The sequence below is a fragment of the Emys orbicularis genome, chromosome 6, assembly GCF_028017835.1.
Source record: "Emys orbicularis isolate rEmyOrb1 chromosome 6, rEmyOrb1.hap1, whole genome shotgun sequence".
NCBI classification, from domain to species: Eukaryota; Metazoa; Chordata; order Testudines; family Emydidae; genus Emys; species Emys orbicularis.
Genome location: NC_088688.1, coordinates 51,672,214 through 51,688,629, shown reverse-complemented (window position 1 = coordinate 51,688,629; position 16,416 = coordinate 51,672,214). Strand labels below are relative to the sequence as shown.

Below are 16,416 nucleotides of genomic sequence, written 5' to 3'. Positions count from 1 at the left end.
GGCGGGAGGCTCCGTGGGGAGGGCAGCGCGCGGGGCCGGGGCCTGCTAATGCCCCAGGCCCTTTTTAAACTCTTTTTTTTTTTTTGCTCCGCCCCCCCTTTTTTTTGCTCCGCCCCCCCCCTTTTTTTTTGCTTCCCCCCCGTCCCGATATTTTATACTGCTAATCTGGTCACCCTAGTCTCAAGCAGAGTCTTTATGTTTTATTGTCTTCCTTTTTGGCTCACAACACTTAAATCTTATCTATCATATGACATGAAGTCATTCCCCAAAATTCAGGCAGAATAGTAAATGCTGTTTGAATTCAGTTCAAATGACCTGGGCTCTTTTGCTACCACCAGAGATCATCATGGGAAAATCTGCTCATTCAGGAAGATGAAAAACCTTCTGTCAAGGCTCCTTCCCCACTCTGAACTTTAGGGTACAGATGTGGGGGCCTGCATGAAAACTTCTAAGCTTAACTACCAGCTTAGATCTGGTCCGCTGCCACCACTCCCAATGGGCTAACTCCCTTCCCTGGGTAGCCTTGAGAGACTCTTCCACCAACTCCCTGGTGAACACTGATTCAAAACCCCTTGTATCTTAACACAAGGAGGAATTAATTATTCCCCCCCCCCTTCCCTTTCCCCCCACCAATTCCTGGTGAGTCCAGATCAATCCCCTTGGACTTTAGAACAAGGAAAAATCAATCAGGTTCTTAAAAAGAAGGATTTTAATTAAAGAAAAAGGTAAAAATCATCTCTGTAAAATCAGGATGGAAAATAACTTTACAGGGTAATTAAACTTAAAGAGGCCCAGAGGAACCCCCTCTAGCCTTAGGTTCAAAGTTACAGCAAACAGAGGTAAACACCCTAGCAAAAGGTACATTTACAAGTTGAGAAAACAAAGATAAAACTAACACGCCTTGCCTGGCTGTACTTACAAGTCTGAAATATGAGAGACTTGTTCAGAAAGATTTCGAGAGCATGGATTGATGTCTGGTCCCTCTTAGTCCCAAGAGCGAACAACCCCCCAAAACAAAGAGCACAAACAAAAGCCTTCCCCCCACCAAGATTTGAAAGTATCTTGTCCCCTTATTGGTCTTTTGGGTTAGGTGTCAGCCAGGTTACCTGAGCTTCTTAACCCTTTACAGGTAAAAGGATTTTGGAGTCTCTGGCCAGGCGGGATTTTATAGTATTGTACACAGGAGGGCTGTTACCCTTCCCTTTATAGTTATGACACTTTCAGTTATAGATGTCAGCTTATGCTAAACAATGTAGTTCCCTGTCCTCAAACACACATGCAAGCAATTTCCCTTTACTTTGAATCCACTTCCACTGTCTCATGCACAGTCCACTTAAACTGTGAACATTTAATTTTAACTTGTTAATAAACATGTCTAAGACATGTTTGAGCACATCCCTGGCTAGCTGGAACTGGAAGATTACACTACAGTAACAAGATGAAGTCAAGTAAAAGATAGCTGGTATATTTTGAGATAATATTTTCTCATATGTCCAGGCACAGCTATCTGTCCCATACCATCAGCCAAATTCATCCTTGTTGTATGCTGTAGTAACAACCTTGAAGTTAATGGTGTTGCACCCACTTACACTAGTGCTGGATTTTAAACACTTTGCTGTGTATCAAACTCAAAAGCAGTCCAAGAGTACAAACTTGTAGATTGCCATAGCTACACCATTTACAGAGAGTACATATTACAAGTCTTTGATCCCTACATAGAAACCAAAAATTGTCTCCTCCCAATAAACATTCACACCTTGGGAAGCATCACACCGTGCTGGAGGATATTCAAAAGACGTGAAAACTTGTATAGCAGCAGCTGAGACCATGTTTGGACCTTTCAACAGCCCCTGTAAAGTCATTGTGACATCAAGCTTGCTAAAAAGCTGGGCATCTTCAGAACCACAGTTATACCAACTCTATTGTATGGCAGTGAAACGTGGGGCTGAGGAAGGCTGAAGAGCAATTCTCCCTTCATCAGCTGCTCCATGGTAACTGGCAGGGCAAGATCAGCAATGAGCATATTCATAGCTGAACCAAGCAACCACCTCCATTAGTACTGGTTCAGTTTCAGTGGGTTGCTAGGTATGAATATATCATTAAGATGGAAGACCAACCAATTACAAAGCATGTTTACCAAGGAAAGCTGCTAAACAAACAGTGATCATGTGGTCACCAAAAGCTTCAGTGGCGTGATAAAATTGCCAATTATGGCTGTAGGCTGAATCTCCAGCCAGACCATCTTAAGAACCGAGCTACAGATGGCTCCGGGTGGTGCTGTGTCCCTTTTAGAGGGATCAGGGCCAAGTTCCTTGTGAGCAACAGCGTTCTCAAAACAGAGGGTTAACTGAGTCCCATGAGAGACACCTGCAGCTAGTTCGGTCATTACTAGTCCCAGCTGGGGTCAACTAGGAATGATGGTTAAAAGAAGAAGGGGTGCATACTGACAGGAGGTTTGCAGGCTCTGTGGCTGAGAAAGGAAGGCTGCCTGAGTAGGGAGGCCTAGGCAGTGACAACCCAAATGGGATTGCATGAGGTAGGCCTGTCTCTAAAGGGTTCCAGGCAGGGAGAAATGGAAACAGGTTGCAAGGGAATCAGAACAGTCTGGTAAAAAGGCTCAGACTGGAGAGGACTCTTGGGAATGTGCCTGTGGATGAGAGAAGGACAGAAAGTATGGCACCTGAGAGAAAGAGATTGCCAGGACTTTATAGCAAGTGAAACTGTTTTCCTGTTTTGTTTTAAAGTCTTTCTGTTGGCCTGTGTTTCGGGGCCTGAGAGACCTGGGGTACCCCAATAAAGAAAACCTTATTTGGAGTGGCTATCTGAGTAAAGGAATGTGTGAGGGCTTGACAGAGCAGCTGGGCGTGACAGCCATTATGGGGCACCAGGGAGCTGACTTACCCCTGACATGTAGTGTAGAATAGTTACAAGGTTGATCTACAAGAAGCCTACATACCTTTGGGATTTGCCATAATGGTGATGACAATGAATTTGAACATCCAAATGAGGCAGGGTAAATTACAGGTATTACTGACCAACATGTTTTATATTTATGGAACATATTTTCCTATCAGTGCAAGTTTCTAACTCTCCATCAATACTAATGCAAATTAAATATATCTCAGAGAGAGTAGACCAAAAATCTCACACAAACTATGGAGTGGGTTTAACATTAAACTTGAGAGAGGCTTCATTTTCTGACCTCTTGATCGAAGTAAAAAAGCCACAGAACCAAACATTAAAACAAGCCCAGGAGGGTATGAATTTAAAAAAAAAAAAAAAAAACAGTGAGGCCAGCTGAGTGATCTAATGATAGACCAAGATGTCACTATAAGGAAAGGGAATTCAAGACCCCACCTCACTCTTCCACTACCAGGCCTTCACTCCTTCTCTTCCAGAATAGGAATGCTGAGTAGACAAGCAAGCTCTGTCCCAGATGGGACAAGGAATTGCTTCATATACCTTTACAGTGATCCCTCTCAACAGTTCAAGAGCAACAATGATGAGCTCCAAAGGGAGCCACAGCCAGCTCTCCTCAGCTACAAGGACAGTACCAATGATTTGGGGATCTTTCAGGTAAAAAAGTAAAGAAAAAATTGGGATCACAAGAGTCTGGCCTTAACCCTGAAGGACAAAAAGAAAGTCTACATTTTGAGCATATTCTTTTAAACTTTGTTAAACTTCATTCTCTGCTTACAATTCTCTACAGTAGATTTAAAGTTTGATTGCTGCAAATAATGCAGCAAATCCAAAAACTATTAAAATGTATTAAAATAAAAAAATCTTTTTCAAAAGGTAACATATGTGACCTTAAGAGCCCCTTAATGCCAATGGTACAGGGTCCATTATACTGTAATTAGTATTAGGCCTGACATCCTGACTACCCCCAAAACATTGTTGTCATAATGTGTATCCAGGAGATATCATGTAAGGTATCAGATGTAAACTGGTGATGTGCTGGTCAGGAATATCACTAAGTGATGTGTGTATGGGTTGTTTATAAAGAGATATATATGTGTGCTGGAAATATGTTCTTAAAATGTATTTTGGAGGCAGTGCATAAGCCAAGACTGCCCTAGACAAAGGAATGTGGATTTACCTGTCTGACTGGCTTGATCACAAGCAGAGGACAATGAAAGCACATTTATATGTAAGGTAAACAAAGCAATCAAGCTAACAAATGGTGGAGGAAACAGCTTATTGAGCATGCCAGAGAACAGAATTTGAGGCAAAGACAATGGACTTTGGGAAATATAAGGGGAGCAAAAAGACATTCTAGGTACCCATCACTTAGGGAACAAAGGGGACAGCACCTTCTGATGCTGTGAACATTGGCCTGGAGGGCTAGAGATGCTGGTAACTTGATATAATGAGAAAACTGCTTAGGCAAAGATTGTAACTTGCTAAAATTAAGTTTTAGTCACTAGAAACTGTGTTTTGTTTTGTTTGTAACCAGACCTGTCTCTTTTTCTCTTCCTTAGTATCACTTAAATCTCTGTTCTTTATTCACAACGTTTTTACTGAAACGTTTTACTGAAACCCATCTCCGTTCTTTATATTAAAGTAAAGAGTGATTCCTCAGCTAATCTAATAGGCTGGTGTGTACACCGTCTCTTTGGAAGCAGCACAGTTAATTTCTGTGAATGTCCAGTGAGAGGGACTGGACATTGCAGAGAGATGACTCTGGGGAACTCAGGAACTGGGGGGATTCACTGATTATTATTTGCAATGCAAGGTTAAGACTGACAGTGTCTCAAAGAGCTTGCTGGTGAGGTCGACAGACTGATGTGATAGGGCGCAGACACAAAGTTTAAATCCCAGGAAAGCTTTCTCTTGCTGAGGCAGAGAGGAAACAAATCGTTCTGTGTGTGTGTGTGTGTGTGTGTGTGTGTGTGTGTGTGCGCGTGAGAAATGTAACACTCTGCAAAGTCTACTTCTACTCCCATTCTGCCGTAAGAAGAGTGCCACAAGACAGTATTCATTTTGTTTCATATAGTAAACAAACTAGGGAAACACAATCTAGATGGAACTACTATAAGGTGGGTGAACGACTGGTTGGAAAACAATTCCCAGAGAGTAGTTATCAGTAATTCACAGTCAAACTGGAAGAACATATCAAGTAGGCTCCCACAGGGATTGGTCCTAGGTGCAGTTCTGTTCAATATTTTCATCAATGATTTAGATAATAGCATAGAGAGTACACTTATAAAGTCTGTGGACAATACCAAACTGGGAGGCGTTGCAAATGCTTGGAGGATAGGATTAAAATTCAAAATGATCTGGACAAACTGGAGAAATGGTCTGAAGTAATTAGGATGAAATTTAATAAGGACAAATGCAAAGTATTCCACTTAGGAAGGAACAACCAATTACACACATACAAAACAGGAAATGACTGCGAAATGACTGCCTAGGAAGGATTACTGCAGAAAGGGATCTGGGGTTCATAGTGGATCACAAGTTAAATATGAGTCAACAGTTAACACTGTTACAAAAAAAGCAAACATCGTTCTGGGATGTATTAGCAGGAGTGTTGTAAGCAAGACATGAGAAGTAATTCTTCCACTCTCCTCTGCGGTGATATGGCCTCAACTGGAGTATTGTGTTGAGTTCTGGGCGCTACATTTCAGGAAAGATGGGGACAAATTGGAGAAAGTCCAGAGGTGAGCAACAAAAATGATTACAGGTCTAGAAAGCATGAGCTATGAAGGAAGATTGAAAAAATTGGGTTTGTTTAGTCTGGAGAAGAGAAGACTGAGTGGGGACATGATAAATTTTCAAGTACATAAAATATTGTTACAAAGGGAAGGGAGAAAAAAGTATTCTCCTTAACCTCTGATGATAGGACAAGAAGCAATGGGCTTAAATTGCAGTAAGGGAGGTTTACGTTGGACATTAAAAATCTTCCTAACTACCAGGGTAGTTAAGCACTGCAATACATTGCCGAGAGAGGTTGTGGAATCTCTGTCACTGGAGGTTTTTAAGAGCAGGTTAGGCAAACACCTGTCAGGGATGGTCTAGATCAGCGGTTCTCAAACTGTGGATCAGGACCCCAAAGTGGGTCATGACCCCCTTTGAATGGGATCACCAGCGCTGTCTTAGACTTGCTGGGGCCCAGGGCCGAAGCCCGAGCCCCACTACCCAGGGCTGAAGCCAAAGCCCAAGGGCTTCAGCCCTGGGCAGTAGGACTCAGGTTACAGGCCCCTTGCCTGGGGCTGAAGTCCCTGACCCTCAGCTTTGGCTCCCCTTCCTGGAGCTGTGGGGCTCGGGCTTTGGCCCCCCCAACCCAGGAGAGTGGGGCTTGGGCGGGCTCAGGCTTTTTTTCCCCCTCTTGGGGTCACGAAGTAATTTTTGCTGTCAGAAGGGGGTCGTGGTGTAATGAAGTTTGAGAACCCCTGGTCTAGATAATACTTAGTCCTACCTTGAGTGCAGGGGACTGGACTAGAAGACCTCTTGAGGTCCCTTCCAGTCCTATGATTCTATAAGTTATAAAAAGGACAATATTATTATTATTTTTACAAATTAATAATTAGATGTTGGCTTTGCAAGTCTGGAACAAAGAGTGTGGAGGTCTGGCCATCCTATCTATTTATATTGTTCATTAAAATGTTTGCATATTCTTCCCTAACCTACAACGTTACCTGCCAGTCAAAGGTGAACAAAACAGATATGTTGACTTGAAAGATGGATCTTAGAGTGCTCCTGAGTGCAGAACAGAGGCATGTAGCAAAATGCCATTATTGGTCTATGGGAGTGGGCACTGCCCTATATGATAGTTACAGCACATTACTGCACTACTACAACTTATTTTAGAAGAGTCAAAGAAAGGTATATGCAAGACTGGGAAAAAACAGGCATTCTGAGTCTCACTATAAACAGGAAACAGTTAACTTTAATTAGATTATATTTTTGGTAAAACAGTATTGGCAAACACTACATACTTTGTGGTTGTGAGTTCATGCTATAAACATCTGACAATAAGGGCTGGATTGTGAGATAATAATCTGCCCTGAGTAAGGGGCAGTGCATTGTTGCAGTGTCTGTGCAGCAGTCCAGGAGTGAGATTGTGATTAGAGTGTCACAATCTTCCTCCTGGCTTCCCCGCTGCTCCAGGAACGGAGTTAACTGTGCAGTGTATACCTGGCACAGCGTACGCTGCATGACATGTTCTGGAGGTGGAGCTCTTTGCCACCCTTTCCACCCACTGCCCCCCAGCCCTGACTCAAAAGGCTGTATGTGTGAGAGAGAGAGAGAGAGAGAGAGAAATGTAACACTCTGCAAAGTCTGCTTCTACTCCTGTGCTGCTACCCAGGCTGTGAGTAGCTCATTTACACCTCTGTGCCCTGTGCTAGTCAGGGCACAATTTAGTCCTACATAATTTCTTCCCAAATATTTTATTGCTCAATTAAATGTAGAAAATCCCTGATCTTTACAACCCACTACTTTACAAGGGTAGATAATTCTAAGCACATCTAATTGTTTTTAGGAATGCTGATGATATTTTAACATTAATCCCATTCTTATCATATTTGACATCACTCTGTCAGTTTTAATTTATGTATTTATAGGGCTCTCCCTTTGTATTTTGTAAATCTCAATGAAATTAACATTAATCAATTCTGAGAGATTGTCACCAAGGTAATTTTCACATGTACTGCTGAATTCTAAAGTAAAGTATGCTACTAAAACCAAAGCTATTAATAATAACCTAAAGCAATGATGCAAGTATGGAGAGTAAAGAGAGCACACAGCGATTAGATTCAAAAGAAACAGACATTTCAGGCTTATTATGCAAGCCTGTACAATTGCGAGATAAAGCAAACTGTCAGAGTAAAATTCAGAGTAACATTGCTCTTTTATGTATTTTATTGAGCTTTTAGCCATGTGCCTAGCCCATTTAAGAGTTGTATTCAATAAAAACACTGCTAGGCTTCCACAGTCTGAAGCCTCTTTCAAATCCTGAACAATCCAGTTCTGGAGGCTTCACTGGGTAACTGTGTGGTGCAGTGGCTAGTCAGTGTTTCTATTAAACACAGATCTTTCAAGCTATGTAGCGACAGTTACCTTCCCAACACCAGATGAAAAATCATTTTATTATAGTGTATATTTTATAGTTTTACCAAAATACAAAGATCATAGTGTAAATTCCAAAGCTCCAATTGCAATGAATCTATTGAATGGCTCCATATTTTTCCACAGTATATCCGTGCACATGAAACAGCATACAGGTAATTTGTTAAAAATGCATTATAGTTGTAACATTTTAAATAATACACAATAGGTCTCTGATGCCACAGGACTTAAAATAAAGAAGTGTCAACATGACTGTCACCTTCAGTACCTTTCCCAGATGCAGCATCTCAGATTTACTTTTTCTTTTCATTAAAAAGGTTAAACTATTCTGGAGCCACTAATCAGCGAGTTGTGGGGGGTATGTGTGTTGTTGTTTTTTAATTAATGGTGAAGGTTGACAACGGACAGAGGAGTATCAAAAGCTGAAGACAAGAAATATCTGGTTTTAGACCAGACTTAAAAAAAGAAATCACTACACAAGTATATATTTTTAAATTGAAATTTAAGGACAGTTTCTGATCTTTCACAAGTTCTTCCACTGGCATAACTGCCTGGATTGGACTCTCCAATTTTTGCTCACACATCTGAGGTTGCATGTGCTTAAGTCATGCATGTGCCCACTTAAAATCTGAATCTGAGTATATTCTAGTCTTGCATAAAAGGACACTTCCCCCAAAAAACTGAGGGGAAAAGAAGAACGGATCATTTAGGTGTCAGATCTAAGATGTGACCTACATACCCCTGCAACTTTTGTATGGCATTATATGCAATTTTAGGGCAAATCAGCCTGAATATTTCATAGGCTGAATACCAGACCGTCAATGGAGTCTAGCCGAGATTTAAAAAAAAAATTACCACTTCAGAATAATGACATAATTCATTTAAAAAGACAGTTTTTCATACATTGATATAAGCAAACCATAGGGTGGGGGTTTTTTTTGAAAGATAAATCCTTAGATTAAATGGCTTGCAGAATTAAACATAGACAACAATTTAAAAATCTCAGTCCAGACTTTCAAAAATGTTTGTCTCTCTAGGTTTGATATGGTTACTCATCACAATGGTATTTGTCCCCCTAAATAGTTCATATTTAACCTTAGGCACCCATTTTTGAAAATCTTAGAGTATTAATTTTATATAGTAAACATTCTAAAAAGCACAAGAATCTACATTAAACAGACACTAAATTACACCCTCTGTATTTCTTTTTTAATGTCTTGATCACGAAGCCAAATTAGGGGGATTATAAATACCTTTGTTATATCATTACTGTATTGGGCTTTCAAAATTCAAGTATTAGGAAAACTACCTTCACTTAACATAATCTGAATGATGCTTGCTTCATAAACAGGATGAGGTTTATTTACCAAGGGAGTTGAGGAAGGTATCCTGTTGAGATTATGCCTGTCTTCAAACCTCTACTACTGTAACGGAACTGTCACATTCAGTTACAAAATTTGAATTAGAACTTTTTAAAAATTCGTTTGATGTGGAGTTTATTTGTTAATATTAAGTGACAGCTTTGAATGTTATGATAGCAGATAAAAAGTTGAAGTCACTCTACGCTAACATGCTAACTAGAGGGAGATCATTTTTGGAGGTCATACAACGTGCTTCAGTTCTCTCAAAAGCTTCATAATTAATTTATATATTTTCTTTGATATTCTTTCTAAGGTTTGTGGAAACTTATTAAGCATATTCTACTGGGTAAAACAGAACAAAAATCAAAGAATACTTAAAGATAGAGGAGAAACAAGATCAGAGCCCTACCACCCACAACGATAATCAAGCCAGGAGCATGTCGTCTACCTGTCAAGGGCTACATGTGAGTGCTGTTGCTCAGACTTGCCAGAGATAACAAAGTGACTGTGTCCTGGTATAGCGAAGTTTGGGAGGGGGAGAGAGCTGACCATGCTTACAGCTCTTCAGAAGAGCAGAAACATTTAGGCCATTCCATTAGAATATAGACATTTCATCAAGAATGACACACTTAGGACACCCCAGAGGCTGGGAATATGTGGTACATGAATTGCCACCTCCCTCTCTCCTCTGTCAACACAAAGTTTTTCCTTTCTTGAGATTTTTTTTCCAGGTCAAGGGAAGGGTGTAATGAGTATACTAAAGTTTCTTACAGTTTTGATGTTTCTTAAACAATATTATTCTTTTGTCATTTTTCACGGTCATACACCAGTTAATTAAATTCACACAGGATGTATTTTTCTGTGGACTGCTAAGGACTAAATCAATTCTCAGATTAATGCATTAACAAAATCACAAGTATCTGAGTGTTCTAAGCAGGGCATGAGATAACAGAGAAGATCTCAGTATATGGATCTTCTCAGGAAACAAAACAAAACAAAATCAAATATAATTTCTGTGTGGGGTTCCATCTCCCTGCCCCAATTTGATGTTCATTTCCAAACAGTCATACAGACAGGAAAATGGACACTCCTGGAACGTGCTAGAAAAGAAAATGAGGAATGAACTCTAATTTGGAGGCAAATAGTGGCCCAGCTGGTGTGGCAGTGCAGGGGCATCAGGGGACGCAAGGCAATTTACCCCCTAATGCTGGCTAACTTTATCACAGGTATCAATGCAGAAGGAGAAGCAGGCTCTACAAATTCTAGATTCCTCACACGGATGGGCAGGAGGAGACTGAACAGAGTCTTGGCTCTCCTTCCCCATCCCATGACATGGCAGCTAGCATAGCTGTTCTGGGGAACATATGCTGTGCCAATAATAGATGCATCACAGTTTACTGCCTCCCCAGATCATCAGGGAAACAGGGTGGGAATTTGTGAGTCTCTGAGCAGCTTCCGGGGAAGTCGGGTTGCCCCTTACTCTGGGGTCCTGACAAAACCTCCATTATGCCCTTAATCGGTATAGAATACTTGAATTTTTTTTCCTTTTATAAAGATCCCTTTTTCTATTCCTACGCAATGCTGGGTTCCATTACATGTATTTACATTTTTTTCTTAAGTACTGTTTGTTAGGCTTTTACTTCACATTTTTTACCATCTAACAAATACTGTGGTTGTGCAAATGTTTACATTTTTGTTCATCTTATTTACTTTTGCACAAAAAAGAGAGTTGTTTTTATTCTAAAAATACTGGTTTTGTTTGGAGAAAAAGGATTAATAATTACAGAGAATTGGGATTTTCACATTTATGTTGTTATATACAAAACAGCATAGCTGAACAGTTAGATTAACTCATATTCTGGAATACAAGAGAGATGTCTGAGGCAGTCCCACATTTTCTTATACAGGCGTATGGGATGGGCCCCATGTTAGAATAAGTATATAACTTTAACTAGACCAACTGTAAAGTGAATGCTCCATTTTCTAAAGGAGAGGACTGTTCTTGAGCATTCTCAACCTGCCTGCTGATTTATAAAGTAGCAATGACGGTAGCTTCAGAAATGGTTTCACAATGACTCCCTTCTTCTGAAAGAATTGAGGCAAACCACACACACAGAATTATTACTCCAAGTAACTGCTTCCGCTGGGCCATTTGACTAATAAGGAAAAAGAATTTATAAAATGAATCCAGGTTTCCCTATTTTTGCCCTTTTGAATGTAAGCTCCTCAGGACAGGACTGTCTTTATTTTGAGTCCTGTACAGTGCTTATCACACTGTCAGTACTTAATAAGACATAATCATAATAGTTCTGCCCTCACACCTAAAGTAAAGCTGTTAACATAGCATTTAATAAAAGCTAGGGATGGATTAAGTTGATGGTAAATACTGAAGCCTAGAATGAGGGGCACTATTTAAGTTCATTGGTCTACCCAGGCTCACAACAAAATAAGTGAAATATGATTTTGTGGCATTCTCTTTGGGGCAGGGTGTGATGAAGTGGGTATTTTCTGTAATAATAGACAAACACATTTATTTGGGCATAAGCTTTTGTGGGCTAGAATCCTTCTTCTCTGCACCCTCTTCTCTTCCATGTATTGGGAATATCTATTCCCCTGTACAGACCTCTGGAATTACAGAGGTTCTAAATTTACGCTTTCTTGCTGATAATCTTAATTTCATCTTTGAGAACCTCTTTTCTGAATTTCTCTACATCACTGCTACTAACATGAACCATGATCAAAGACTCCACCCCAACACTTATTAAAGTATTATCTACATGCATTTCAGCAAATGATCTGAATGCTCTCATAGTAATCAGCCCAGATATTTATATTCCTGATGTTAGCATCCCACCCCAGCCTGTTTACTAGATCCCAAGTCAGCAATCACCTCACTTCACAGATCTTAGGCACTTCACCCTCAATCAAAGTAAATGAGGTATATTTTGAGGAATGTTTTCAGTTTACTATTTTTTTAAATATAAGAAGTGCTGTTACAAATTAGGTGTTTTTGAGCACAGGTAATAAGACGTACAGAATCTTTTAAGGCATTTTAAATATTACATATTAAGATCCTGAAATATTATGTTGCTTGATATCTGGGTCCATGTTTTAGGACATTAAAAATTTAGCTCTATAAACCATTTTTGTTTTTGACTTGTCAATCCCTCTAGAACTGGTGTTTCTCTTGAGAGTTAGACTCAATAGCTTTAAGTGGTGCTGATTCAAAACAATCACTCAAAGGGAGTTAATTCATTACAATAAAAAAGTACCAAGAATTTGGCACAATAGTCAGTTTCTGTTCAAAAGTAATTCAGTACATAAACAGTGATGGGTTCATGTAGGTCAGAATTGAAGAATATTGTCAGAATTGTGAGAGATAACTAAATAACATCAGAGTGGTACCCATGTTAGTCTGTATCAGCAAAAACAACGAGGAGTCCTTGTGGCACCTGAGAGTCTAACAAATTTATTTGGGCATAAGCTTTCGTGGGCTAGAACCCACTTCATCGGATGCATGAAGTGAAAAATACAGGAACAGGTATAAATACATGAAAGGATGGGGGTTGCTTTACCAAGTCTGAGGTCAGTCTAACGAGATAAATCACTTAACAGCAGGACACCAAGGGAGGAAAAATAACTTTTGAAGAGGTAGGAGAGTGGCCCATTACAGACAGTTGACACACCTTCTTGTCCTTTGTTTGGATATGGCGTCTTCCTTAGATCTTTCCGTGATGGACAGAAATAACGTTGGTAGCTTTCTGAAAGACTTTGTCCTTTCAACGTAAAAAACGAGCGCCCTTTGGAGATCCAGGGTATGAAGCATTGCTTCTCATTTGTTCCCACTAGGTTTTGGGAAGAATGATGGGAGATGGATTGGTTGATTCAAATGGAACGATGAAACTATTTTAGGCAGAAATTTGGGATGTGGTTGTAGGGTAACTTTGCTTTTGAAAAATATTGTGTATGAGGCATGTGCCATGAGGGCCTCCAGTTCTCCTACTCATCGGGTAGATGTGATAGCGACTAGAAAGGCCACCTTCATTGAAAGATGGAGAAGTGAACATGTCGTTTGTGGCTCAAAAGTCCCCCCTCCCCCAGGCATTGCAGCACCAGATCCTATGATAGAGTAGGGGCTCGTATTGCAGGATAAAGGTTACAAAGACCCTTTTATTGGTAGCGTTTAGTGGTAGGGTGTGCAAAGATCAAAAAGTCATCCACTTCGTGGTGGAACGCCGTGATTGCTGTGAGGTGTGCCCTGTTAGAGCTCACTGAGAGACCAGATTTCTTGAGTTCCAACATGTAATCCAATAAAGGAGAGGTAGTTGCTATTATTTGCCTATTCTGGCACCATGTATGGAATCTCTTCCATTTGCGCAGGTTGATATATCATGTAGTAGACCTTCTGCTGTTTACCTCCTCTGAACAGATCATTTCATTGTCTCGGAACCATGGAGTTGCCATGCCTTCAGGTGTTTGATGACAAATGTCATTTCTGACATATGGCCTAACAGTTGGAGGTAGGTCCTGGCCGATGTCTGTGGGCTGGCTTGCGTTATAGCAATTAGGTGGACTAGAGTGGAAGCTACAGCCTCTCTGCCCAGATTTACCAGAGGGTCGGGTAGGCCCCCAATGAACTCCAGTCTCTGCACAGGTGTGAATGTTGATTTGTTTGTTTGTTTGTTCATTTTAGGCGTAGCTGTGTCTTTTCGGTAGCTGCTAGGGCCCCTTCTTGAATTGAGGCTTTGAGTAAGCACTTATCATCCAGATAGGGGAATATTATGACCCCTCATCTGCAGAGGTGAGCTGCCACCACCGCAAGAACTTTTGAAAATCCCCTTGGAGCCATAGATAAGTTGAAAGAGAGTACTTTGGAGTGGAAACAATCTGTTCCCAGAGCAAATCTGAGAAACCACCTATGTGAGGGATGTATCGTTATGTGGAAATATGCATCCTGGAGGTCGAGGGCCTAGTGCTGGAATTATTGTTGCTAGCATGACCAACCTGATTCGCTGGGTCTTCCTGAATTTGTTGAGTCTTCTTAAGTCGAGAATGGGATTCCATCCTCCAGTTTTTTTTCTGGGTTAGAAAATAATGGCAGTAGAAATCCTTCCCTCTGTGTTGTGTTCGTACTGGTTCTACTGCGCCTAGGCATACAAGACGGGTTTACCTCCTGTCACAGTAGGTGTTCGTAAGAAAGGGTCCCTGAAGACGAATGGGAAGGGAGGGTGGGGAGGGGGGGATGAAGGTAAATTGGATGGAATAGCCAGTCTCGATTTCTAATACCCATTGTCTGATGTGATGTTTTGCCATGCTGGATGGAAAGGAATTAGATGGTCTCCGAATGGATGGATGGTGTCCAGCAATAGAGAAAGTGGAAGGTGTCTCTGGTCCTCGACCAAACCCTCAAAACTGTTGTTTAGAGGGAGGCTGCTGAGACGTTGAGGGCTGAGAAGGGATTGGTCTCCGCCTTGCAGGTCTCTGCCTCTACCTCTGAGGCTGGGTGTAGGGCACGGATCTAGATCTTTGTGTCAAGTAATACTTCCTCTGTTCTTTCTTTTGTGTAGGTGTGTATATGCCCAAGGATCTCAGAGTCACTCTGGAGTCCTTCAACGTGTGAAGGAACTCATCTGTTTTGGCTGCAAACAGCTTGGGGCCTTCGAACAGGAGATCATCAACAGTTAATTGTACCTCTTTGGGAAAACCTGAGAGGTGGAGCTAGGAAGCTTGTTGCATTACTAAGGCCATGACGATGGAGTGTGCCACCGTGTTTGTGGAGTCCAGTGAAGTTTGTAAATCTGTGCAAGCTAGGAGTTGTATATGAAAGCTTTAAATTGTTCCTTTTTGTCCTCAGGTATGTGCTCAATAAAGTCAGACATTTTTGAGTAACTGGAGTGATTGTATTTGGCCATTAATGCTTATAGTTTGCAATCCTGAACTATAGGGTTGCTGAAGAGTAAACTTTACAACCAAAAAGATCCAATCTCTTCAAGTCCCTGTCATATTGGGTGGATCTGGAATGGTGTTGTTTGCTCTGCTCATTCACGGTCTCTACCACCAGAGAGTTTGGCGTAGGATGTAAAAATAGAAATTCCATCTCCTTGGAAGGGACATAATATTTTTTTTATTCGCTCTTTTAGAGGTGGGTGGAATTGTTACTGGAGTCTGCCAGATGGTCTTGGCTGAGTCCATGAGCACCTTGTTTATTGGGAGGGCAATCTTGGAAGAGACTGAAGTCTGGAGGATGTCCAACAACTTATGTTGTGACTCCGCAGCTTTTTCCAGCGATATCTTCAGTGACTCTGCGATCCTTTTAAATAGTTCTTGGAACTGTTTAAAGTCATCCCCCATTGTGGAGAAGGGGGAATAATAGCTTCATCCGGACAGGAGAATGAAAAAGTGGCAGCTGGGGTGACTTCCTGAGTTGAAGTCTCCTCCAGTTCCTTGACTGCCTCTTCCGGAGGTTCGGAGGGTGATGGAGAATGCCTTGACCTCTCCTTGTGTGGACTGGGAGGCTTAAGATAGTGTTGGCGGTACACTGCCCATGGGTCTCAGTAAGGCCATTGTGGTGGGAATGGCATTAGTGGCAGCATCCATAGGTGTATATACCATCCTTGGGTTTCAGGTCTGGGGTGGTATTCATGTTTCTCTAGTGGACCTGGTCTGGTAGCTGTGTGGGTAGGCAAGGAGTGATGGGAGGAGTAGATTTCCTCTTCCATCATCATCATCATCATCATCCTTGTCGCTGGATAAAGGAGGAGCTGATCTGGGTAGTGTGGTAAGTTGGCACGGTATCGAGCATGCTGGAGTAAGGTCAATACCGATGAGTGGAGATTCCGGTGCTGAGAAGACTAAAAGGTCTTTATTTCAGACAAATTGCTGTGGTACCGAGAGCATCGGTACTGAGGAGGGTGTTGCTGGTAGTACCAGTGCCTTTACCATGGTTGCTGGTGCTGAGGATCGTGCGCTATACGCTGTGGAG

At 41.3% G+C, this 16,416-nt stretch overlaps 1 protein-coding gene across 1 annotated transcript in view; it reads right to left on the bottom strand.

Moving 5' to 3' along the window:
• The window catches only part of ATG10 (autophagy related 10), a 118,153-nt gene that overhangs the window by 92,068 nt on the left and 9,669 nt on the right, over positions 1 to 16,416 (bottom strand). Inside the window, exons 4-5 of the mRNA XM_065407012.1 lie at positions 15,974 to 16,002; positions 5,006 to 5,019 (exon numbers count right to left, since the gene is read on the bottom strand). Coding sequence (XP_065263084.1) covers positions 5,006 to 5,019; positions 15,974 to 16,002 — 43 coding nt within the window. The remainder of the gene's footprint in view (positions 1 to 5,005; positions 5,020 to 15,973; positions 16,003 to 16,416) is intronic.